Genomic DNA, 25,750 nt, shown 5'->3' with positions numbered 1-25,750 from the left:
TTGGGTCTCGGACTGGAGTCTCCCAGATCATAGACGACTGCGCTGACTACTGAGCTAAAACTTTACTCATGGCCTCATTGCAGACAGACCTCTACCTATTTATACACTCATAACACAGAGACAGCACACCATGTAATGTGTAGGGAACTTCAAAGGCCATTCTTGCTTTGCACTTTTCATTGATTGCCTATTTTTTACAACCTAACTTTGTGTAAGGGAGAGATGGAAAAACAGGTTATGGAGAGTCCCTTAGGAGTACTTCACGTGTGTCAATAGCTCAGCTCTGTCTCTGGGGAACACCCCCAACTCTGGGAGTGACGTCCAAATAAGGAAATGTGCATCATGTAGCAGGTGGATGTTACTCCCCTCGTTGAGACCTGCTGATAGACATGACAGCGGAGCAGAGGACAGAGACTGAGATAGTGATGTAACTGAACCGCACGCTGGTATTTGACGTGGGTTTTTTTTTCTTCCCGAAAACAAATCATAACAATATTTATATAACAATATTTGTATAAAACCCACTATTTGTATTCAGGCACACCCCTTATATACAGAGCCATACATGTGTATCCACATATAGTGGTATGTAATTGTATTTATGCTTGTATATGCCTCTGTTTATACACAGAGGTGTATGCTGTACACATTTATACAGTAGTATATACACAACACATACAGCAGTACATTCTCATAAAGTGGTATATATGCCTCTGTGTATACACAGATGTGTTTATGTGTACGTAATGTGCTGTATATTTGTGTATATAGCCCATACAGTATATTATATAGAGAGGTATATACATATTATATACAGAGGTACACATACTGTCATTTCTATGTGTGTTAACCACTCTTTGTGTAAATAAGTCTGTGAATACACTTTATAGAGGTACTGTATATCTGCTAATACAGTATGTACTCATTATTTGCTATATGTATGCCTCATTTACAAAAAGGTGACTGATACTGTTGTGTGACTTTGTAATTCACAGTGAGAGATGTTCAAGCCCAGTGCTATGGTATGATGGAAATTAAATTATTTTTTATGTTAAAATAATACGAAGAGTACATTTAGCCTTAATTTAGTCTTTATTTAAGTTACATTGTAGGTTACCTTAAAGGCTAGGCAAGCTAAATCACATTCTCCAAATGTTATGTACATATCATCCTTCTATCTTCCTTTTACCATCTTTCCTGTTCTCTTCAGCATACTAATCATGGGAAATCTTAAGTCTTAAACACAATACTCAAGAATGGAAGAATCTATAATGTTTCCAGCTCAAGCACTCCAAGAAGCTGGAAGAATGTGCCGAATATGTGCCACTGTACACTCGTTTGCCATACCCCATCTGATTACAGTTTGTGCAATGATATGACCAACCTGTCTGTCTTTCTGCTGTGAGAGTATACTGCAGAATACAAAAAAACAAAACAAAAAACCAAACACCCCAAGTGTTGTATCTGATCTCACTGAAAGCAACACAAATGAGTTTTAAGTCTTTAAGCAGAGCTTTGCTAATTAAAAAGACTCTGACTCTGTCAGGCATACTAATGCCAGGCCTTGAATGGACTGTAGACATGACTATGAGCGGAGCTCTGCCATATTGCTTTAGTAGCAGAATCCACTGTCCCGTGACTAAGACACACTGTCAGGAGGACTAATAGCCTTAACACTCAAGTGAATCTGATGAGTTTTTCCCAGCAAGCAGATAATGAGAAGAGAAATGAATCCGCTATAAGGACCCTCCTAGCACTACTTTGTATGTCTGCAAAGTTTCTCAGCCCGGGTGTGATCAGGATGTTCACAGTGTGTGCACTGTACGATGAGAGTTTAGGATTAGCTGTAGGCTTTAATATAGCAAGAATGCTGAAATCTGAATCACAGTGAAACAATATACCGTAGTATACAGAGACAATCATTTGCCATGCTGCCAAGAGTGACCTAAAGCAAGAGTAAACATGGTGCTGCTTAGTACAGCAGCCATTCATCAGCTTCCAAGACTCTCTAGAGATTGTGGACAAGCGAACTGAAGGTTAGTCCATCTAGTGTGCATCTAGCTGGACTTCTCTGTCAATATGTGAACCGAACATATTTCTTAAATGTATTTCTCTTCCTAACAATCACAAGACACCTCAAGCACCACTCCTTCACCCTCTCCGCCACTGTGAGTCAGTGCTTTGGAGACTCGGTAACCTCTGATCCACTGCATGTAGCTCGGTTAGACCGCCACTGCACACAGTCAGGAACATTGCACCATGGTTAATAGATCTAATGATGGCTCATGGCAATGGCTAAGCTGAAACCAGCTCATTACAGACGGTATGGTATGTCACTCCCATAACTGGAAGTTAAAAGACAAGTCCAGTGGCAATAGAATCCCATTTTCCTGCCAGTTACATATCTGATATTATATTATATGTGAATAGTAGCACAATATATAATGTTCACCATCACCAGTAAACTGAATGGTTGTTATAAATTGGAGGATACTACCACATGCTACAAAAATCAGGGAGTTTATCTTACATGTCTCTCTGTTGTACAGTCACCTTTATATTAGATACACCAGAGAACCAAACCAATAAAATAGACAATACATACTAAATAAAACCTTAAAAATAGTCAAAACACACTTAATGTTTCACAGTTGTGGGACAAACACGATACTGAGAGTGCCTTTCAAACTGAAGTCTCATTTAAACTCTCCTCTTGGTTCTTTCCTCCAAGACATATTTTAATATGTTTAATATGTATTTAATCTTTCAACATTTCCTGACCAGTTCACTTCAACATGAACACATCATAAGTTAGCCATGCAGCTTATAAGGTCACTTTAGTAATAAAACTCAAGAATACTTGATTGTGAGTGGCTGAAGAGTCAACAGTATCTTTACATAGCTCTAATACAGCATCCTTATGTGTATATTCTAAATTAATAATCATAGCTGACTGGGCAGCTGTTATCGGGTAACGAGTAATTTACCCGATAACAATAAAGGAGTTTTGGGGTTTTTTTCCCCAGGTTGACAAAGCTTATTTCCCCAAAATATCAGTGAGCAATACTATCAATACTATAATAATATCAATATGTTCCTTGTTGCCAAGTGACCATTATATAAGCAGAGGAATCAACAATGCAACAAGAGATTATTGAAAAATAATACATGATTAAGTCATTTATCAATATAGTATTTCAATTTCTCTAATGTGAGGATTTATGGCTTTTTACTGTTGTATATTATTACAAATCTGTTGGTTGGACAAAACAAGCAATTTGAAAGCATCGCCTCAGGTTCTGGGAGCTTGTGATCTGTATTTTTTATACTTTTTTCAGGATTTATACAAAATAATAATTAACTGATAATGAAAACAATCATTAGCTGCAGCCCTGTGTCTCTGCATGTTAGTGTACTGGAATGAATGGAAAACTATGGCTGCCTAGAGGGAAGGAAGGAGAAAAACTTATTACGCTATCTATGACTCCGCTGTTAGGTGGTAACAGAAAATATATGACTTGTACGGAAGCAAAACCATGGAAAAACATAAGTTTGGTCTTACTGGGTACATTTGCACAAAAGAAATGTATTCTCTGTGCTTGGTTGCATATAGTATTCAGACAGGAAATGTTGCTAGTGTGAGACCTTCATCCATCCTCTCTAGGGAGCAGAGATGGAGATGTGTCAGCAGTCTTGGGATGAAGAAGGTGGGGAGGCATTAGGGTGGCAGCAGTCATGGTGGTGAGGGAGGGTTATAAGTCAGCATTGGCTGATCTGTTTCCAAAATCCACATTATGGCTGTATTTTTGCAGTAACCCATCTCAGGGGACGTCTAGGCAGGAACCTGACGGCGACACTGCCAGTCATTAATACAGCTATTGGTGCTGCTGCTGCAGACCGTGGGGGACAGCAGGACTTGCTTTACCCACAATGCAGCTGCTACACATCAATAACACCAGAACATACACTCACACACACGTTGAACTGAGACAAAAAAAACATGTTCACACTTACAATATTTTTTATTCAAAAGTTATGTGTGTAATATTATCTTTTCCCTTTAGATATTCTCTTCTTTAAGTTGTAATGGGGAAAAAGGGGTTATAACCATTTATGGTAATGTTAAGTGCTGGGAGTGAAAATTTCCAGCTTCTGTACAAGATATTAATCTCACTTTTACACATCGGTATCAATTAGGTACTGCTCACACTAGAACAGCTTTGAAAGAAATCTGTGTGTGCATAGCTCTAATTCTTGACACTAAGTTTTGGGTTGCAATGTTGTGAATAATTCCACTGGCTGGTGTTTCTTTTTGTATTTGGTAATAATGCAGTTATAAACGTTGGTAATCCATAAAAAGTCACATTGGTTTGTAGCTTTCTAATTAACTGCATAAAGCATTAGTAACACAAGCCATTCATACAGGGTTTGTAATAGATGTGTAATAAAGGCTTATTTGCACATTGCAAATATAAATAATCTGTTGATAAATATATTTCATCCAGACCTTTTCCAGAGAGTGATTGGTGTAATGGTTCTTTTGGATGAGAGCTAAAAAGACTAGTGTGGAGGAGGATGAACACCAGCCTCAGTGATGGCTTCTAGCTGATCAACAAAACAATAAAGCTATTAGTTGCTACTTACATCCCTCATAAAGAGTGCCTTATTGGAAAGTGGTACCAAAGGGTACACACTAGCCAAAAGGATTTTTCACATCCTGGCAAACCAAAAGGTGTTCTTAATGGATTATAACTGATGTAGTCATTTGTTACTACTTATTAATATTATAAGCATCTCGTTAGAAAATTGGGTCATGAGTTTCATACTGTCTGCTATGCCATTAAGTCTGTAGTTAAACATATTAATAAGGTATCAGGAAAGAGTTTTTACAGTGGTGCATCTACTCTTCAGTTGTAAATGTGAATAAGTTGTCAATTAATTGGTCCAGATGTTCTGCAAAGCCTTTCCAGAAGGTAAGTGGTGTAAAAAAAACAAAAAAAACCCCAAAGTGTTAAGATAAAGGGATTCTTCATGACTTGGCAACCCAAAAGTTGTTCTTAGGTGGGGATTTGATTGTGCTCTTGGATGTTTTAACAAAGTCAGGTACTTTATCTTTCTATGTTAACCTTAAGCTACAACACATGGCATTGTGGTTGCTCAGATGTTGCAATCCCTGGCATTCACCTTCAATGAGACCTTTAAAGACACTGTGGATCTTTCCTATTTGTGTCTGTAAATTAAGCCTGCATCACATTCTACTGCCAATGACTGTCTTTCAATACAAACAAAGAGAGAAGGAATTGCGGCTGCTTGTCATTGGCAGGTCTGTTTACGCACATTGCAATTTTCCTACCAGTGCTCTTTTTCACAGTCAAATTAATTCAGTGACCCCAAAATAATACTGTATCCAGTGCTCTAAAGCTCAAAATTAAAATGTTACCTTGTATTTCTTTTTATCCTGGCAACATGACTACAAAAGGAGAGAAGCCACTCCAACAGGCCTGCCAAAAACAAGGAGCTGAGCTGAAGCCCTGTTTGAATGCTCTCTAATCTGCAGCCCACTCCTGAAAGCCTGTCATGCTGCTGTACAAGCTGCAGAAATAAAGAACCAAAAATCACACTGTTCAAATAAATGTGTTTGCAGATAACTGCGGTAGTAACGTTGCTTATTACTTCAAACTGATACATAAATAAAGCTCACAGTCTGAGGTAGCCTGTAGCCTAAAATGGTGAATATGCAACAGAATCATTCATTAAATGTTGGCCAACAGTGATGTTTTTCAGTTACATAACAGAGCGTCTTATTGCAAATCCAATTACTGTTTGCTTGTGTTATTCTTCCTGATTTTCTCTTGAATATCCATTGAAGTTCAAACTATTTTCCATTACTCTACAAAAATGTTCTTATGAGGTATTCAAATGTAAAATGCTATTCAAACTCTAAATGTCCTATGTGACACCTTATGCACATCCTTCCTATAATTTAGCATGACCTTTTTGGTATCTATGGAAACAATGGGATCTTGACTGGAATATGAAACACTGTTTACTTCTGCACAGCATACATTTGTAATGATGATAATGGTAGCAGGGTGGAAGAGGTTAATCATGTTTTGTTGCACTCCCAAAATGAATATGGAAAAATTAATTTAAAAAAAAAAAAAAAAAAAAAAAAAAAAACATTTCTACTCACACACACATTACACAGTAGTGCACATGGTGCCAAGGCTTGCAATTCTGAATTAATCTGTGGATTTTTGGCAAAGCTGGATTACCAACCAGGCAGAGCAGGCATCTGCCCTGGGGCCTCACACCTTCAGGGCCCGTATGCCAATCACTCTGTGCTAATTTGATTAATTGCAAATGTGTTTAGTAATACACCCTGCTGAAATGATAAGGGTCTAGAAGGTTGATGCTGCTTTCTTTTATAAAAACTGTGTATGAGAATGTCTTTTGGGCTAGTGGATCACATGACCTGCGATTCTAACTGGGGAAGGCCATAATTGCCTCACAACCCAGTGCTGTTCCCAGTGGCCAACGACAACAACGTGCCAATGACAACAACAACAAAAAAAAAGGTGTCTCAGAGAGCATTTTCTCAATAGACTTTATAAAAAAAACATGTTGAGAGTACAGCTGTTGTAAATATAAATATAAAATCAGTTACTCTTTGTACTGGTTTGATTTTGAAACCATTATTTTCATGGCAGCACAACAACCATAGTGCTGCTGGCACTTTGCCATTTTGGTATTTTCCTGACCTTGAAATTCACTTTGCCCATCCATGTGGTATCGTGGGTGCACAGGTGGGAGTTTCATTCAAATAAGGTTTCAGAACCATATATGTGTGGCATTAAATAAGGTTTATTTTGGTTAAAGCAGGAACATTGGTAAAGCAGTTTGCATTTAACTATAAATGAATATGAGTGTGATACTTACAGTGTCTTGTCAGTGGCAAAACACTGACTGACTTGTAACCCCTTAAAACCAATCAGTGTCTGCTAGTAAACCCTCGACAGAGGTTGCATGTGTCTACTAATTCTAAATACTGATACTAAAGCGTGTACACTTAGCAGGACCAGGACATACAAGCACTGCCATACCATAACAGTTATCCTTAATACATCCATGGTACACAAGAGGTACATACAACTGTACTAAAATGATGTGTCTCATTACTGAATAACTGCATTTAGATTGACCCTTAATTGCTATGGCAACAGTGCTGTGGTTAAAAAATAGACTGGATGTAATAGTTTGGAGGGAACCTTCAACCCTTGATGTCAGCGCTGCGGAAAGCTACTTATCTCCCATAGTCCTCTGGGCTAACACATACCCCGGCAGACACTAAGTGGCTTGCTGGGTGAACTCTGAGGTACCAGAGTCACTGCTCTTTGTCTTCACCAGCACTGCCAAGCACCTTCAGCCTCTGCACATGTAACGCCAGCTGCCGGAATAACATCCCATCAACATGTCACAGCCAAATTCCTTCCCCAGCATGTGGACAATACCGGAGCCAGATCCAAGTCTGTGAGCCAGAGAGGGAGAGACAGAGAGATGGCTTGATGCACACAGAGAAGCAGATGGAATAAACTAAGCTGAGACGAGCCTCATCTAAGAGGCGGAGAAGGGCACGGTCCAACGGCATCATCCCAGCGCTGAGAGTGAGAGATGCAGCCAAAATGTGGAACAACCAAATATTAGCCTCCCCCTAATGATAACTCCTTCAAACGGCTCCAACTCCAGACAAAGGCTTTGGAAGCATTTCAAAGCCACAGCACCGGCTTCATCAGGGCATATCCCACAATGCAACACAAAAGCTGTGCGTCTTGGAAAACATCGATGCCTCGGAGTGAAGCATGATCTGGGTATCAAAACAGCCACGCACAGGCAGGTTCCTGCTCTGTGCTGGGTATTTGTATTCTGCTGTGTGGTTTGACAGGTCCAACAAACCCCCACTGCTTCCAGAGCTGAACTCTGGCCGAGGTCAGCACCCAGCACCCCCCCTCTGACTCACTCGCCCCTTAAACCAGTCCAGGCCATGTTTCCCAGCCTGTTCTGCCACTCAGGGAGGTCTCCAGCAAGACGGCATGACTGACAGGTTGAACAGTAACAGGCAGGATAGAAACAAAACAAACATTTCTCAATCCCTCCACCAGCCTCATCTTATTCCAGTTCACTCATCTCTTTTTCTGCCAAGCCAATACCCCCTCCACACACACACACACACACACACACACACACACATAGTCAATCAATGTTAGTGGAGAAATAAATTGCTCTCTAACATTTTATCTCTTCGTGAGGACTGCTGGAACAAAACAAATTTTAATTCCACAAAAGATAGTAAAGACACAGTGATAGGTAAACATCCTGTTTGGATCTAATTATAGCTTACGTACACTGTATTACATTTAAAACAAGATAAGAAAAAAAACATCTCTCTTTGTTTTTAAGAATAAAAAAATGTATATTGAAAGGAAGCACTGTTAAAGTATATTGTTATGAGAAGAGACTTGTTTTATTGCAGTGAGAAAACTCAAAATGATAATTGTGTTTTCTTTTCATTAGGCTATGTTGCAGAGAGAGCTCAACCAAAATACAGGCGAGTGAAGATAAAATACGCAGAAAAAAAAAAAGAAATTTGCTGCAAATCCAGAAAACACAAGCAAATGCAGAAAAACTGGAAAGTCAAAGTCAAAGTCAATTTTATTTATAAAGCATATTTAAAGACAACCCACACTGACCAAAGTGCTATAGAGACCAGAGCAGCTGTGGACACAATGGAAGTGAATTATCTATTATGGTGCCTATAGATTATTACATAACAGACCTTTACTTGAGTATAAATATATAAAATGCACAGTTGATTCTGTTAATATCTAAGGACAAGCCTGCACCTTGCTGTACAACATATAACATTAATGCCCTCCATCACTCATAAATGTGTTTTACTCCCTGTTCCTACAGTTGGATGTTTGAGCTTCACTGTGCAGAATGATGTATGTGCATCACAGTTTGTTTTCACATTCATCTGCTGAAAGTGGAAACTTTCTCTGTGCTCATTGAAAATCCAATTTTAAGCGGTGGGCCCACGAGCACGATTTGTGACATCACAAATTGTTTGGAAGCCAATCCCGGTCGAATATCCTAACTTACACGAGTGTGATGTGGAAACTTGAAGCCTCCAGTGCACAAACACTGAAAATGGACTTTACAGTGAAGTAGGAGACGTCTTGTGTCCAGCAGTTAATCTTCTGAGATGAAATATATTTGCATATTTCTAGATTCTGTAATTTTTAATGAGGGAGAAGGAGTAGATACCATTTTAAGGATTTTAATAAGGTAATTTAATTCTTTTGTGAAAAAACATTTTACATACATCTTAAAACATATCTGGAGGGGATTTTTAACTATGCAATTTGCACTGTTAATGTACAATATATTTCTGGGCAATGATACTAGAGTTATCTCTCTATCTACAGAACAGTACTTTACCATTCAAGTGAATGGGGCAGTGTGTCTTTTGACTTTTGACTGGTACTGTATATACAACACAACAGATGTGTTTCCAACCCAAACCGCATCCTCTGAGAAGAGGAAACCCAAATCCAGCTACAGATCGACTCATGGAGAAATAGCCCCAGGGGAGCCCGAATGAGAACTTCAGTCTGACAGACCAAAGGTTACCGACAAGTGGCAACAGACAAATGACTTATATGCAGATGTGGGAAGATCTGCAAGAACAGCCGTGACCTAAAGATTCACCAGGCCCGGAGGAAGTGTTTGGAAGGAGAGGACATGTACCCTACCTGGTGAGACACAGGAGGAGCCAGGCCTGGAAGCACCCCATAGAGCCCTGAGCCTCTGCGTGGTACAACCAGTCCCTCCAAGCCTGCTCCTAGGCAAGGTTCGAATCAAGTGGCCACAGGCCTGCGAGACGACAGTTTGGGAGCAGTTTGATGAGTACGTCGATAATGTGTTTGAAGCGTGTGTGTCAGTCCAGCCCTGAGAGGTTTAGTCCACAAGATCCAGCAGGAGCTGAAGTCTCTCTATTTCATTACGTAGAGAAGTCCTAAACAGTCGACTCCATGTCAGCATTGGCCCCGCCTTCTTCAGGGCTGATTTTAAACAGCAGATGACAGGTTGAACTATTTTCAACCCATTAAATGCTGGTTTTGATACATTTGGTGTCGATGTCACACCAGCATTGATGTGTTTCATCACAGTACAGTCATATAAATTAGTTACAGCTCAAAAAACAGGTTTAAGAGAAAATACAGAAGTAGCTGTGTGGATTGTAAATGGTAATGCATTCGACATTTTAGGTGCCATGACAGCAAATGCACGGTCACCTTTGGTTTCAAGTCTAGACTTAAGAACTGTGAGAAGGGCTTTTTCTGCTGACAAGTATAGGCCTTCGTACACATGGGCTTGGCAGGTCAGAGATATACAGTATCTTAAACTGTATCCTGGAAGCAATAGGAAGCCAATGAAGGGAAGCTAATAATGGGGTAATGTGCTCTCTTTTTGTGGTTTCAGTTAGGAGCCTAGCAGCTGCATTTTGGACTAATTGAAGATGATTTAATGGTTTTTTTTTTATTGATTACAGGATATATAGAGGTACAGTAATCCAGATGGGATGAAATAAAGGAATGAATTATTTTCTCCAGGTCAACAGCAGACCAAAATGGTCTGATTTTAGAGATGCTTGTCAACTGATAAAAACAAGACTGAATAGCCCCTTGTTCTTGGTTTTCAAAGGTCAGATCTGAATCAAAGATTACTCACACATTTCTGGCAGATGGCCTAGTATTGGTTGGCATGAAGTCAAGTCAAAACCCCTGTCTTTTCCCTTCTTGTAAAAGGGTTTCAAATGTTTGATGAGTCATCCTGCACTCAGGGGCATTTACAAAAGTTCATCCAATCAAATGTGACTTTGGGCGTGTAGTTAGCCACAACCATTGTATAAACCCGCAGCTCACCGTTTGTGGACCGCAGTAGCTAACAGAACAATATGGAGAGAGACAGGAAGAGATGTGTGTTTGGATATCGGTTGCCAAAAACTTTGTTTTCATTTCCAGAACAATTTGACTGAGGTCTGATTCATTCATCTCTCCCTCGTCCTCCTCCTGATCTAACAACAGGTGAGGAGGTGTGTGTGGAGCTCTGTTTCTCTCTGCAGCACCATACTGCACTCAACGGTAAGCCCCGCCCACTTTTTAGTGGTCCAATCATATGCAAAGGATTTGATTTAAATCCCTCTTGTAACTGTACACCACTCAAATATTCTGTTTCACTGGGAAATATGGCACAGTACAGAAGCTAAAGACACTCTAACTTCCGTTTCATGGGGCTTTTAATTTGACTGTCAGGCTGAATGGGGAAAATATTATTATCTTATCCTAATTAAGCTGGCACTTAATGTCTTCAGAGCAGTCTTTTAGGGCACCTAAACTACAATAATCATCAATCAAGACATAATTGTGTATCATCTGCATAAATATTACACAATGTGTTGGTCTTGAGAAAAGAATAGGGTCCAGAAATGACCCTTGAGATATACCACAGAGAAATGAAGCTACCAAGTTCAACAGGAAAATGTCAGTCAGAGAGATGGGATTTGAACCACTGAAGAGCCAAGCCGCTAATTCTTACATGATTGGTTGGTTGACTGAGTAAAAAAAAAAGTAATGTGATGATCAACAGTGTTGAATGCTGCGGTAAGGTTAATCAAGAGTGAGATGGAGTAGAGGCCAGCATCAGCTGCTAAGTGGAAGTTATTGGACACATGAAGCAAAGCTGTCTTGGTGCTACGCCAGGGCTCAAGTTTAAGGACCTCTCATCATCCCAGGGCCAATAATAATAGGTTTGGGTAGGATGTAAATTAATTTCCTGACGAATTTTGGATGAGAGTTGAAAAAACAAAACCCTACTAACATTACAATGAACGGCGATGAAAATGAAAGTGAAATTTGCCTGTCTTTTATTTATATTCTTTTCTAAATGTTACATGTGTATGTGCACTGAGCTCTCTCTGGCATTTTTTCCGCTGCACACTAGACTAGCCTCTGTGGTTTGGAAACTAGCTCTTAAAATCAACGTCAAAATATATTGTAAAAGTACCAATTATAGACTATTAATCCATAGCAGATATTGTTGTAAATGTTCTATACGTCAGAAATGAATGAATACAAGCTTTAGAGTGAAACAGTCATCTCAAAGCTATATGACATGAATATTGCTCTTGTTCATGACAATATTGTAATTAGCACACAGACACAATTCAGGATTTTGTCTAATCTGCCGATATGTTGATAGTGTACCAAAGTGATATTTTAGATGCTGCATTATTCCATCAGTGCATACCCTCACAGAGATAGAGGCAGAGAAGAAAATGAAATATTACCATGCAATAGAAAAAATAAATGCAGACGAGGAGAAACAGATGAGAAAAGAACAAAACCTGAGACAGAACTAGAATGTCAATACTAATTTATACACTTACAGCAATATTTATTATAATTTACACATATAAATTTGAGTGCAGATGCTATTTTCTGCTATTTTCTGTTTTCATGTTAGGAATGGGTTTCAGTGCTTGACTGAAATGAATTAATACATATGAAATACATGGAGTAAAATACATAAATATAAGTAGATTTCTTAGCAGTCTCACAATAATTGCAAAGTGCTAACACATTTTGGCTGGTACGCCTTCAGCAGAGCTTCCCGCTATTTAATAACATATTTCTCATATGACTCATCTTATCCTTTCCCCCTACCCACCATATGCCTGTTTGAGTGATGCTCAGATAATATGAATCCTGGAATATGTCTGATGTCTGTGTGACACTTTTTTATAACTGTGTTTGGATCAGACTTTAAATGATATCTGTCAAAAAGGAAATAGCTTTCCATCACTGGCCCATTTAAATGTACCCACAGGTGTAGCATATTTATGGTAATATGGGGATAGAAATGATTCAACGGTGATGCTGTGGCTCTGAATACCAACCGTGTTTTGAAACTGCAACAAACAAAGAGACAACCTTGATGTCTGAAGGGTCAGCCCACATGTTCGGACGAGGGTAGAAGTTAACGTCTGCGCTTTCCAACTTATGACAAAGAGATAAATGCAGAAATTACAGTCATGCCTGAGTGTTTTTTTGAACCTGTTTCAATTTTGCAGGGCACACAATGAATCAGACAGCAGCTAAAGCAATTAACAAGGAGAGACATTATGGTAATGAGAGCGTAGAGCTTGTAAGGTCACTCTCGTCGTGCATGTTAAGCCACGACTCAGGGCAGGGATTCTCCGCTGCCAGATTAATTGAAGGCAGCATAAAAGAATGAGGTGCAGAATTAGTTTACCTGATCTGTCACACACAGATATATGATGGGGGAAAAAAAAATAGTCTGAGGATGAAAATTGGGTTTAGTTATTCAGTCACTTTAAGAGTTGATGCAGTGGCACAGGATGCAGGGTTGGGGCTGCGGTGAGAAAAGCTGCAGCTGGTTCTTCTGCTGGATGTGAGAAGACTAACTGATCAGGCAGTTAAGCAAGGTGAGGATTACATGCTTTAGTTAAAAAAAAAAAATCTGACATATTGGAAGTTGCTGTAAGGAAATGGGGCTTTAGTGAAAGTTTAGTCAGGAAGACTATCTTTTGCATGCTCAGGTCTGTAGTTTTATTTCTCAAACCATCTGTCTTTCCCATCCCTCACACATGCTCACTCATAATTTCCTTTCTGTCATTGCAGGGTCCATCAATTAAGACGTCAGCTGTTCACATCAGCTGGTCACTTTTAACCGATAGGACAGTGACACACCTTCATTATCAGCCTATCATCTTGCAGCTGCCTTTTTAAATATGTTTTCTCCCTCTCTGTCTTAGTGCTTTCAGGCTGCCGTTATGCGAGCCCCACCACCTCCCCATCATCACCCGGTCTTTGCATATTCATCAGCGCATCACTTCATCAGCCATCAGCCACCATCCAACCAGTATCTGGACTCCATGGGTGGATTTATGTATTCAAAATCAATTAGATGCAGTTTAACATACAGTGTAGCAAAAATTCCAGTTGGATGATTATCGAACATTGCAGCACAATAAATCTTGACTTAAAAAGAAAAGAAAAATAATATATGTATGACAGATGCAAATAATCTTCCTGATTTTGTTGGCCAAACATTCCTAAATTCCAATTCATTGATGTTTTGAAACTCATTGTTGAGTTTTGACTGGGAGGATATTTTTGGATTTGGGGGCACTGTTGGGTGTTATATAAAAAGCAGGGGGTAGGTTAATTGCACATTCATCAGCACCACCCTGCTACATACTTAACACTGCTACTGCTGCTGCTACTAACTGCCCAGCACAATCTGTGCTCTTATAGAAAGTGAGCAATTAGCAAGTAAAAACTCTCTTAGATACATACAGACAAAGTCCACTCAAATATAAGCTGCTCATTGCACCAAGTAACTACAAGGACTAGTTCCCTGTCGAACAGCAAAATCCATATGCACATTCTCATAAATTGGCTGGTGCAGGAATTTTGGTGAATTCGAAAGGTATTATCATACACATATCAGTGATGACGCACGATGATTCATAAAATGAAATCTCAATGTACTGCTCATTATACACTCAACTACTGAGTGTGTTCTATAGGTAGTAGTTGTTCACTAACTGTGCAATAAATGAACAGTTAATCCAACCACTCCTGTCTTATGTCAAGTCAGTTTGCAGTTGGTCAACAGTACAGATTCACCTCTCATGGTTCACCAAAGTTGAACTCTATGCAAATGCTCCACCAGAGAATTAGAGGTGTAAATGAATATGAATGCATTATTAGTATATACATGATATGTTTTGGACAGATACAAGAAACAGCTGAATTTTTGCAGTAATATTCAATCCCCACCATCGACCCCTGCTGCACTTCCTGGACCACGGTCAAATCTGAACACACCTTGCTTCCATCAGCAAGGTTCACTCTTTACAATGGCTTCAGGGTCCATTAAGTATATTCATAAATCCACTTAGAAATCATATAACTTTTTATATTCCTTGATATTGTGACAATTGTGTGTGAACAGGAACTGCTGGCAGCCAAAACAGCGTGACGAGATACAGATGTGCTGAAAATGGATACATGAAAAAAGGGTATAGGCTAAAACACGGAGGTATACATAGGTTAAAGTTCAATTTTCAGAAGTGTTCACCCTGCATTACTTTTCACCAGTTTTCAGAATAAAGCTGACTGATGAAAGCAGGTGATATTTTTACTTCATGAGCTGATATTGAAGCTTGACACTGTGTGTGTGACATGACGGCCGAATGCAACTGACCAGCTGAAGTCAGGACTGTCTTAAAAGTGCATGAAAGTGGGTCAGTAAGGGAGCTATTTTTCTTCTTTTCTTTTTCATTGGCACTTCATATCCATGCACATTGTCCTTTTTTAAATAATGCAATAGGTCCCCATGAGCTACTACAGCCCATTTTTTGTCAATAGCACAAATCATGTTTTATTTGACTAGTTCAGGTACATGGTTAAATATTAATATTAATATAGCCAAACTCATAGATATCCTGTATGTATGAGGAGGATAAACGGCAGTAGGAAACAAGTGAATGCTGAAAATGAAGCAGACTAGACCAGTTGTAAGAACTTCTGGTATAAGCCACATTCACTTCCTTTATAATACCAGTAGACATTTTTGTGACATAAACAGATACATGCTGGCTTTTATTACACCTGTAAAGCAAATACACTGATAGTGATGATTCCATTGAGATTGAGTTTTTCTGTTTGGGACATATTACTGTTAGTCTGCAATAAGCCAAACTGCAACTTCAAGCCTTTAATGTAAAACAATGGTGTTGAGAAGAGAAGTAGTCTGATAAACTGAAGTCTCTGTACTGCTCACTCGGTGCAATCTGTCATGATCTGTGAGTCCATAAGTTACGGCACATCAGCAGTTCACTACTTAAGCTCACAAAACCGTAAATACAGCACACAAATGAAGCTGTTAATCAAACATTTACGGAACCTTTCACCATGTCAATATGCATTACCTGCTGACTGATTGCCATTTGTCTAATTAATCAATCCCCACCTTCAAACTCATATGCCATTAATTGACTGATGAGCGGGGTCACAGCACACTCCTCACACACATAAATCTTCGCCTGTCGCTGATCCAAAAATAACCACCCGGGCTCAGCTCAGCCTGATGACTCTCTCACAGCGGTGAGAATGGAGTGAAAGAGAGCAATATAAACATACAGATGATAAGAAAGACCTTTTTATTTGGCCTTGTTTTGTCTTCTTTATGTGGATTTGAGACATCAATGGACTCCACATAGCAGCTTGTGGTGGAAGGCTGGTAGCTGTAAAGGCACTCTGAGCTTTTCGTGTTTTGAAAGGGTCCGGTTATTACACACACACACACAGTCCATTTCAGGTCTCAAGTGGGAAACGGTATTGATTGAGCCACAAATCCAACAAAAGGGGCTTAAACTGAGTAACACCCACTCTCCGATATCAATCCAGAAACATGACTCAGCGAGATCTCACTCTTTTAGGAAAAAAAAAAAAAAAAAGCTGGTGGTGGTGGTGGTGGTGGGGGGGTGAGGGGGGGTCTGTTATTCCCCAGAGGTAATCCACTGTTTTCAATCAGCAGCCAACATGTTGCTGCTGCCGCCGCCAGTTCTTTCCAACTGGAATCAGACCAAGCAGCTACATCAGGCCGAGCGTTTAACACCTCAACAGTCGTTCTGGGAATAAAACACAAGGACTCTGATTTCACTTCTGCCTTCCCTTCATCCACTCCCTGTCCTCCCTCTTCTTCTCTTTTTCATTCATCCCCCACTCATCTCATTTCTCTTCCCTCCTCCATTACTCTCGTTTCCTTCCCATTCCTCGTCTCTGGTGGGTTGACATTTTTTGGCAGGGTTCCCAGATAAGAGAGTGGTATGAAAGCAGCGTGGAGGAACAGTTATTACAGGCAGTGTGCTCTGATCAGAGAGGTTTCACATCACAGTGACAGAGACTCTTCTTATCACACCCAGAGCTCACAACTCAGGGCATGGAGGTTTCCCCATTTCGCTCCCTCAGGACGACTGGGAAGTTACAGTAAGAGGAGCTACTGCATATGCACCCTAGCAAGTCTATATTGTCCAAAATAATGCTTTATGTCTGCAACTTTGTGTGAGTAAAAACTCACCAGAAAGCAGAGAAAAGCTGGAGAAGCACATGGAAATTGATTAAGTTTTGAGGGGATAGTCCCATTGCCCCAACAGTGGAAAGAACATAGTCTTCAAATTCATGTGGCCCATGTTGCAGTAAGTTCTTTGAGGCCTTTGTAAAGAATCTTAAACATCACAGCTGTGTCACAGAAAAGATCCACTTCATCACACATGCCTGTTATTTTGGCAACATCGCCTGTTTTACATGCAGCACTTTCAGTGGACTTTTTAATATTTACTGCGCTAATGTCAAGTTGCTGCCACCGGTGTTTTCCGAAGTAGCCATCTAATGAGTATGTCTCCTGTTTGTTCAATCAATGCAATTCTTAATGTGTTTTGTCATCAATTATTTTGCCAATACTGGGACTGATACAGACAGACACGTTTCTCTATCATCATGCTAGCATTGTTTTGAAGCAGAGGCTAGTGGTTGTGAATGTACACATATAGTGAATTGCAACTTGTTAATTAAAACTATTTTATTAGAATCAAACATTAATATAATTAAGTAGCCAGCTGGACTTAAATGAGCAGTTAGCTGTTTGGTCGGCTGCTGGCGCTTATGGAAAGCTCTGCATGAAAACAGATCAAAGTGATCTCAATCCATTACAGTTTTAAAATAAAGTTGCATTGATTCAATTTTGTAAAACAATAAAATATGAATTCTTCCAAATGTGTATCAATCTACATTGACCACATTGGCTTTTAACCACACTATTGTCTCTATGGATGGCGATGTTGGTCGATCCAGTACTGCAGACCAGACTAAAACGTGTTGGTAACTGTGGGATGGATTGTCATGAAATACTGAGCAGACATTCATGGTTCCCAGAGGATGAATCATACTGACTTGGGTGATCCTCTGATTTTTCCTCTACCACCATCAGGTCAAAACTTCAATTTATCCAATTCTTTGGTATGACCATGCTGAAGGATATTGAAATGACTACTTATTGGGTTCAACCCCTATAAATCTATCTAATTGACAAGTTCAATACCAAAACCAAACCTCTTCATTAAACAAAGAGTTTCCATTCTTGTTTGCTTGTGGTGTATTTCCTGACTGAACTAGTTAGAATGAGTGACACTGGAAGTCCAGTTTCAGCGTCAACTAATAATTGTCCCTATTTCTTCCATCTATTCTTTGTAAGTTCTGTGACCACTAGATAAGTTCATGACTTCATGTTTACACCTCAAATGAAGAAGGAACTTTTTTTTTTTTCCCCCGAACTACAGGTGTGAAAGCAATGAAGATGACAAGCACATCGAGCACAAGATCAGGATCCAGCAGGGATATATGAATGGTACTGGTGTATACGTTCTCACCAATAAACTTAACTAAGCTGACAAGTGGGGTACAATCTCTGTTACAATGAGCAGATGAGCAACGTGGTATAAGAACCCACCCCTGACAAAGTGTTCATGGAATCCAGCAGTTTGACACAACAAGACAAATTGACTGCACATTGAATGTAGGATGAATGGAAGGATCAGTTCATTCATTCATTATGTTCATGAAACTCACGGTCATGAAGCCGTCCAGTAGACCAGAGTCAGGTTTGGGTGGAGCCTGCAGTCGCTCCATGGACCATTTCTCTATGATGGAGGCCACTTGGCTGTTTTCAGTGTTGAGGATCCTAAAGCCTGTCATGTTCACACCACTGTATCGGTAAGGCTCCACGTCCAGGGCGAACAGATCCTGGGAGGACAATTACAAAATAATACATCAGAGCTTGAAGAGATGAACTGACTAATCAACATTCTTGCAGTTCAAAGTTAAAAGCATGATGAAAGCTCAAAAGAAACATAAGATTCCGCAAACCCCACAAAGACATACAATCCTATTTAGTGACTCACTTCTTAGCTAACAAGAAACACAATGGCAGCTCAATGATAAGACAGCTTTGGGCTTTTTTTGTTACTTTTGACAAAGCTAGGCTAGCTGTTTGCTGCTGCCCTTAGGCTTTGTGCTATAGCCCAAGATCTCAAACAGATCTCTGTATTGGACACAGAGATTAATTTATTGAAGTTCTCATAAGACAGCCTATCCAAATGTTGCCACATCACGTTCCCAAAAAATGTGGACTTTCTGCTTCCTTAAAAGACTAAAAATGCATCGCTACATCTTCTGCACACTGTGCACCTCCGGTGTATTACACATTTGATTTTATGATTGAGTGATGTCACTGCTTTCCTGGATCTCAGCAATGAACTTGGTGAGTACAATGTTATCTTCAAGTTCAAAACTCCAAATTAATCATTCTACTATCACATAAGAAAACCAGCAATTATTCACATTTTCAGTGAAATTTTGATATTTTCAGTCATTTCAATGCTACTGAAATTCATTAAACTGCTCTGAATATGTCACATCAGAGGTGACACTGTGTGAACTGTATCTTATCATTAACAAAAGGCCAGTCTCAGGTCCACAAATTGACAAACTGATACACTGATCAACATATAGTATTAGACCAAACAGTTAACACAAGGTAAATGAAGAGTAAAGAGAAATCTGGCAGGAAAACGGCTGCCATATGTGGCCTGGGTATGGCTGGGTTGTTCACTCTGCTGGGAGAATTAGGCTGTCAGCACTGGACTATCTGTCTGCCAAACACAACAGTGGGAAATGACAAGATACCCCTCTATCTGTTTCTACAGTACCTCCCCATCCGCATTCATGTTTGTATTTTACTTTTCATCTTCCTGAAATACCAGAGGGATATTTAATTATCTCTCATAAATTGTGCCATGCTGAATGGCTGGAGAGAAAGCATGCACGTTTAGATGTTTCATTTCAAACCCAGAATCATCCCTTTAAGCAACCATGACGAAGAGTACAGACAGTTGAAAACCTGAAGAATTCAATTTTCAAAGGAACTTAACATTATAAAGTAAAGGACATGGGGGGAAGCGGAACAGACAGGGAGAGAAAGACAGTGTTTTGATCCTGAACAACACAAGCAGCCTCTTCAGAATGAGAGTGGGATGGAGCTTCAATAAGAGTTTGATTTAACACATCTTCATAATTAAACAACCACATAGGTCAATTGTACCTACACTCCAGAACGACCCATATTACCGTAATATGCCACTTTCCAAAACCGTTACAAATCACTGTTTAAAAGTAATGATGTTTTATGGTGAGACAACGCTGTGGTTAAGGTCTGGTTGGGTTTAGGCACAAAAACCACTTGGTTAGGGTTAGGTAGAGATCATGGTTTGGGTTAAAATGATGACTTGAAACGTGGTTAGTACAAAACATGACACTCATGGTTGGAAAAGGGAGGTGAACAACGACCTCCTGCAGTCCACTTTTTGCTTTTTTGCTATCTAACCCACTATCTAGCAATCCCCCCAACCTGCCTCCTCTTCATAAGGAAGTCCCCTTATGTTGATGTCGTCTGAACTGCGTCACTTCCCCGCTTTGTTGGACTACAACTGTTAGATGGCATAAATGTAACTATAGGTCATTTTTGCTGGCCTGAATTTCAAACCTATACTGTCATTTTTCTTGTGAGGACAGGCTGGTTTGATTTGAGTCCTGTATTTGACCTGGAACATGACTGAGAGCGAGTTCAGACAGTTAGGGAGTTAAGAATAATGCTCACCAGTGTGTGTGTGTGTGTGTGTGTGTGTTGTTGTGCATGTTATTGTGAGGATAGTGCAGTGAGATAGCCAAAGACAAGGTCACTTATACAGCTAAGTAATGTCAGAAGAGCCACAGATTCCTGAAGACTCCAGAATCCTGCCTTTTACATTTAGCAGAAAAATGTATTTATTTATGTATTTATTGGGACCATGTACAGTGTTAAACATAAATGTAAGCATTTGATGTACTGTACCAGAGTTAGCTTATTTTCATCTACAGTCCCTTAGGCAAGTCACAATTAAAACATATAACAGCACAATAACAGACAGTACAAAGCAAAAAACACACAGGACACCATACAAAATACAAAGCTACACACAATAGTGACACTTTTTTCTTCATGCATACTGATGTTTTCACTTCTATGTTGTGCAGACAGCTATCAGTCTGTGGATGACACTCACATGCTTTGCTGTTCTCTTCACTTACAGATTTCACACTGGCTGTCAGCATTGTGGCAAAGAAACGCTACTACTACAAATACTGCTACTACAGATACTACTGGTGGAGGCAAAGGGAGGGGAGATGAGACAGGGGACAAAGAGGAAGATAAAAAGAAAGACGTATAAGAAGTGAATTCTGGACTCCAAGATGGCGCCTATTGATGTTAGTTTTCTTGTTTGTTTCCATGTGCAACTGAATGGATAAGGTCATGGTATGTATATATATCACTAACTCACAACTGGCTATAAATTTTTAAAAAGGCAAAATGTCTCCTGATTAAACATTTTAATCAAAAATAATAACGGAACATTTTTAATCAATGAATCTGCAAAACCTTGACTTGACTGACCTTGAATGTGTTTCATTTGTTTTCTACTAGGGATGTGCAGAGAGTCCAGTATTTGTATTTGTATTTGTTGAGGCAGCAAATTATTTGTATTTGTATTTGAATAAAGGTGGAAAGAGGCTTCAAATCCTGTTTTTGATTTTATTACGCTTTTAATTTTAGAAAATTTAAGTGTTAAAATAAGTGTTCATGAATAAACAACCTTATAAAGGAGGTCCCCACACTGGGTCTTGAACTGAAGTCTCCCAGACCATGGACGACTGTGCTGACTACTGAGCTGAAACTTTACTCATTGACTCATTGCAGGCAGACCTTTGAGTATTTATAGACCCATAACACAGAGACAGCACACCTTGTAACATGTAGAAGAACTTCAAAGGTGATTCTTGCTTTGTACTTTTCATTTATTGCCTATTTTTTACAACCTAACTTTGTGGAAAGGAGAAGGGGAACAACAGTTTATGGAGAGTCCCTTGGGAAATGGTATTTGATGGTATTTGACATGTTTTTTTTTATTCCCAAAAACAAATAATTTTCAAAATATTTGTATGAAACAAATATTCGTATAAAACCCACTATTTGTGCTTTGCCGAATAATGTATTTGTATTCGGGCACACCCCTATTTTCTACAGTATCCACTCACGGACGTCAAGGCATGATTAACATACTGTGCTGTATATGGTTATGTTTTAGCAACTTAAAACACTTGGTTAAGGTTTAAGCCATATAAGTTATGCATTAAGGGGTTACCATTATAGCTATAGCAGCTATGCAAGGGCTCTGAAGCTATAAGTATCAGCTACACTGTAGCTGATACTTATAGCTACTGTTTGTAGGGGCTACAGCAGCTATGGAGGTAACATGAGGGACCACAAGAACTGTGATTGGAATTTTGATAGTGAAGATATCATTAAGGAAGCTCAGTTAGCTTCTCCTTTCCAGTTACACACATCTAACAAAGCCATCTCCACGGTAAACCATCTGTTCACCATGATCACTGCTCTCCATCTCAACGAATGAAACAATGTAAACACAGTGAGTGCAGAAGAGAAGTCAACTATTCACTAATAAGACAAGGCAAAATAAAAGTGACCTGGATGTAACTCAAGTTCTTTAAGTTGGTGCCTAGAATATAATTAAAGAACAATACAGCCTAACCATGTACAATACATCTGACTAGATACATATTCCCTTATGTCTCATGTTTGTAAGGAAAGATTGTGGTTTTGGTTAAATATTTAAAAATCCAGTACTGCAGCAGGATGAAACAGGACATGTTTTTTTTTCAAGGTGTAACCAAAAGCACAACCTCTCCCTAACCCTCTGTGTCTTTGTAGCCTAAACCTAACCTCATACAGGATGCAAGACATGAAGCCTGGTCTCTGGCGTCAAAGTCTTGCACTTTGTTCAACTTCTTTGTGCTACAAGAACATCGTCGAGTGGTAATAAATGTCACTGAACAAATACGTTTCTTCCTAAACATATTTAGTTAAATCATTTAATGGTATATAATGTAATATTTAGGAGACAAATATTCATATTCATGAATGTAAGATTTGAGCAATAATTGACTATATATGTAGTTTGAGGTGTGTTGATAGTTTTACAGATGTCTCTTTTACGTTACAGGGGATTTTTTGTTGTTACAGTGCCACAATTAGCCACTTAGAATTGGCAGCAGGGCTGATTCATCATACTATATCCAGCTCTCTTACTATATCCACATCCAGAGAGAAGAGGAAAAGAAGGAGGAAGAAGAGCAGAATAGGACTTAGAAAGAGAAGAGGAAGAAAAAGAATAAGAGAATAAGGAGAAGGAAGAAGAGTATTGAAATTAAGAAGTGGAAGAATAAAATCAGAAAGAAAATGTGGAAGAGGGAGAAGCAGGAAAAAAATGAAACAAAGGAAGAAAAACCACTTATTTTGATGTCACAAAGTACTATGCTATTATTTTCTTTGGCTCTGGAGAACACATTAAAGGGGGAAAAAAAAAGGGAATGATCCAAGGAAATAAATACAGAATGAATAGCTGAGAAAATGAAGATTGAAGAGTGGCGTCATTTCATTTTTTAGACATGCAACAAATCTTCATGGAGATATGGAGCTCTGAGTTACACTTGATGACAAAGTGACTGTGCATTGCAGTCTCTTTCTCTACTTACCAGTGTGGTGAAGATATAGTGATAATACTCTGTCATCATCCCCATGGCGAGAGCCTAAGAAAGAGAGTGACAGAAGGAGAAAGACAGAGAGAGAGAGATTTGGAGAGGAAGAGATTTGTAAATGAATAGTGAGGCGAGATACAATATTTTGTCCTATTTTGCACCTGCGTTTGTCTGTTTGTGTGAGTGGCTGTTTTACCATGTAATGTGAAGAGGCATATATTCTGCTCCACTGCTGTAGCCACAGGCTCAGAGATAAAAACAAACACCCACCAAAAAGAAAACAGCTAAATAAAGCAAGAGCTCATCCCAGCATACATTTGGCATATGTAGGGAAGTATTGGGAGATAATGCAATATTCTATAGACGAAGGACAACTGGGTCATTCTAAGAAACACATATAGGGAGGATGCCCTGCGGTGGTGAAAGGTCCACGGTGGAGTCATTGTTAGAGCTGCTGTTAGATTGAATCAGCTGCAGCCAAATTTGGAGGATACCTGAAGTGTGATACTTATGCTGTCGATTTGAATGTGTGAAAATACAACAATGGTGTGTAATGTGATGCTTTCAATGTCGGCTCTGTTTGGAAAAGACTTTATTGGCACTGTTGACCAGGAAAGGTGCAACCAGCTGATCAACATTTCCTGAATAGTGTGTAGAGCACTGATTATTGTGCATGTGCAAAGATTTGTGTTTTATGTTAGTTATTATAATGCAGCCCAGTATAACAGGGAATGTTGTTTATATTGGACATAATTCCAAGGAATACTGCTCCTCACGATTTATGTCAGAGGCGATGCAGGAAGTAGTGCACCATTTATGTAGCAGGATGGAGAATAAGGGTGTGGAGGTCAGGGTGTGGAGGACAGGGTGGTGGTTCCTGTGCATCCCATCACCCATTTGCAATTAATATTTGTCTTTTTAGACTTAAGCATGATCTTTCCTTAACTTTAACCAAATATTTTGGATGGCTAACCATGATCAAAACTTAACCATTGTTGATTTGCCAGAACTACAATCTTTCCCTAACTTTTATCTTACCACTTGTCATGTGCATCTATTGTGGACAGCAGGAATTTTAAAAATATTTGTACTGGACATAAAAAATTCAAAATAAAAATAAAAAAACTTTGGTAATCCAAGGTACATAATGACCAATCACTGATCCTTTTTGTTTGTCCTGGAAACTCCTTTTTCATTTTGAGAGTTTACAATAGTGAGTTTATTCCATTATGTCATATAACTAGTTAGAGTCAGTTAAGTTTAGTTTGACTTCATTTTTAAAAATCTTGTATGTATGTAGTAAAGTTATATGCAAAATCACATATATGCATATTAGTGCATAACGTCACCCAGTGAAATCCAGGGTCTTTTTGAGCTGGCTTGAGTTATTTTCCACTAAAAATAGTTGGCAACACTGGTACACACAAATGGTACGGTGGATTGTTCCCACAGGGAAGGACTACATCACTGCCCCAAATCACTACGGTTGGGTATAATTTAAAATGTCTTGATACTAGCACTGATATGATACCTTTCTTTCAGAAATTGTTTTTATGTAAAAACCTTACATTTAACAAAATAAGTCTGACATATTAACACATTGTGTAAACACATACATATACAAGAATTTTGCCAAAATATTCAAAATAATAAAACTTGGAAACATTTTATTTGAATCATAAACTTCCTGATCAAAGAATATACAAACAACATTATGAATCTGACCAGATTATTTGATGCATTTCAGTAGTTGAAAGTTTTTGATACTCTTTTATATTTATATTTACCAGACAATCTATGTTCCAACCCTTAGCTATGGTCATGAATTTGGTTAGTGACTGAGACTATGAGACTGCAGAAATAAGCGAGCGAAATGAATTTCCTGTGCA

General features: G+C 39.1%; 1 protein-coding gene across 3 annotated transcripts in view; it reads right to left on the bottom strand.

Annotated features, from left to right (window-relative positions):
* Positions 1-25,750, bottom strand: part of grik2 (glutamate receptor, ionotropic, kainate 2) — a 201,829-nt gene that overhangs the window by 149,463 nt on the left and 26,616 nt on the right. For all 3 annotated transcript variants that reach the window (XM_042423288.1, XM_042423289.1, XM_042423290.1), the window contains exons 5-6: positions 23,859-23,912; positions 18,780-18,953 (exon numbers count right to left, since the gene is read on the bottom strand). In XM_042423288.1, the coding sequence (XP_042279222.1) occupies positions 18,780-18,953; positions 23,859-23,912 (228 nt within the window). The remainder of the gene's footprint in view (positions 1-18,779; positions 18,954-23,858; positions 23,913-25,750) is intronic.

This window comes from Thunnus maccoyii, chromosome 10 (genome assembly GCF_910596095.1).
Source record: "Thunnus maccoyii chromosome 10, fThuMac1.1, whole genome shotgun sequence".
NCBI classification, from domain to species: domain Eukaryota; kingdom Metazoa; phylum Chordata; class Actinopteri; order Scombriformes; family Scombridae; genus Thunnus; species Thunnus maccoyii.
The sequence above is the reverse complement of the archived record's forward strand: the minus strand, read 5'-3'. Positions and strand labels throughout refer to the sequence as shown.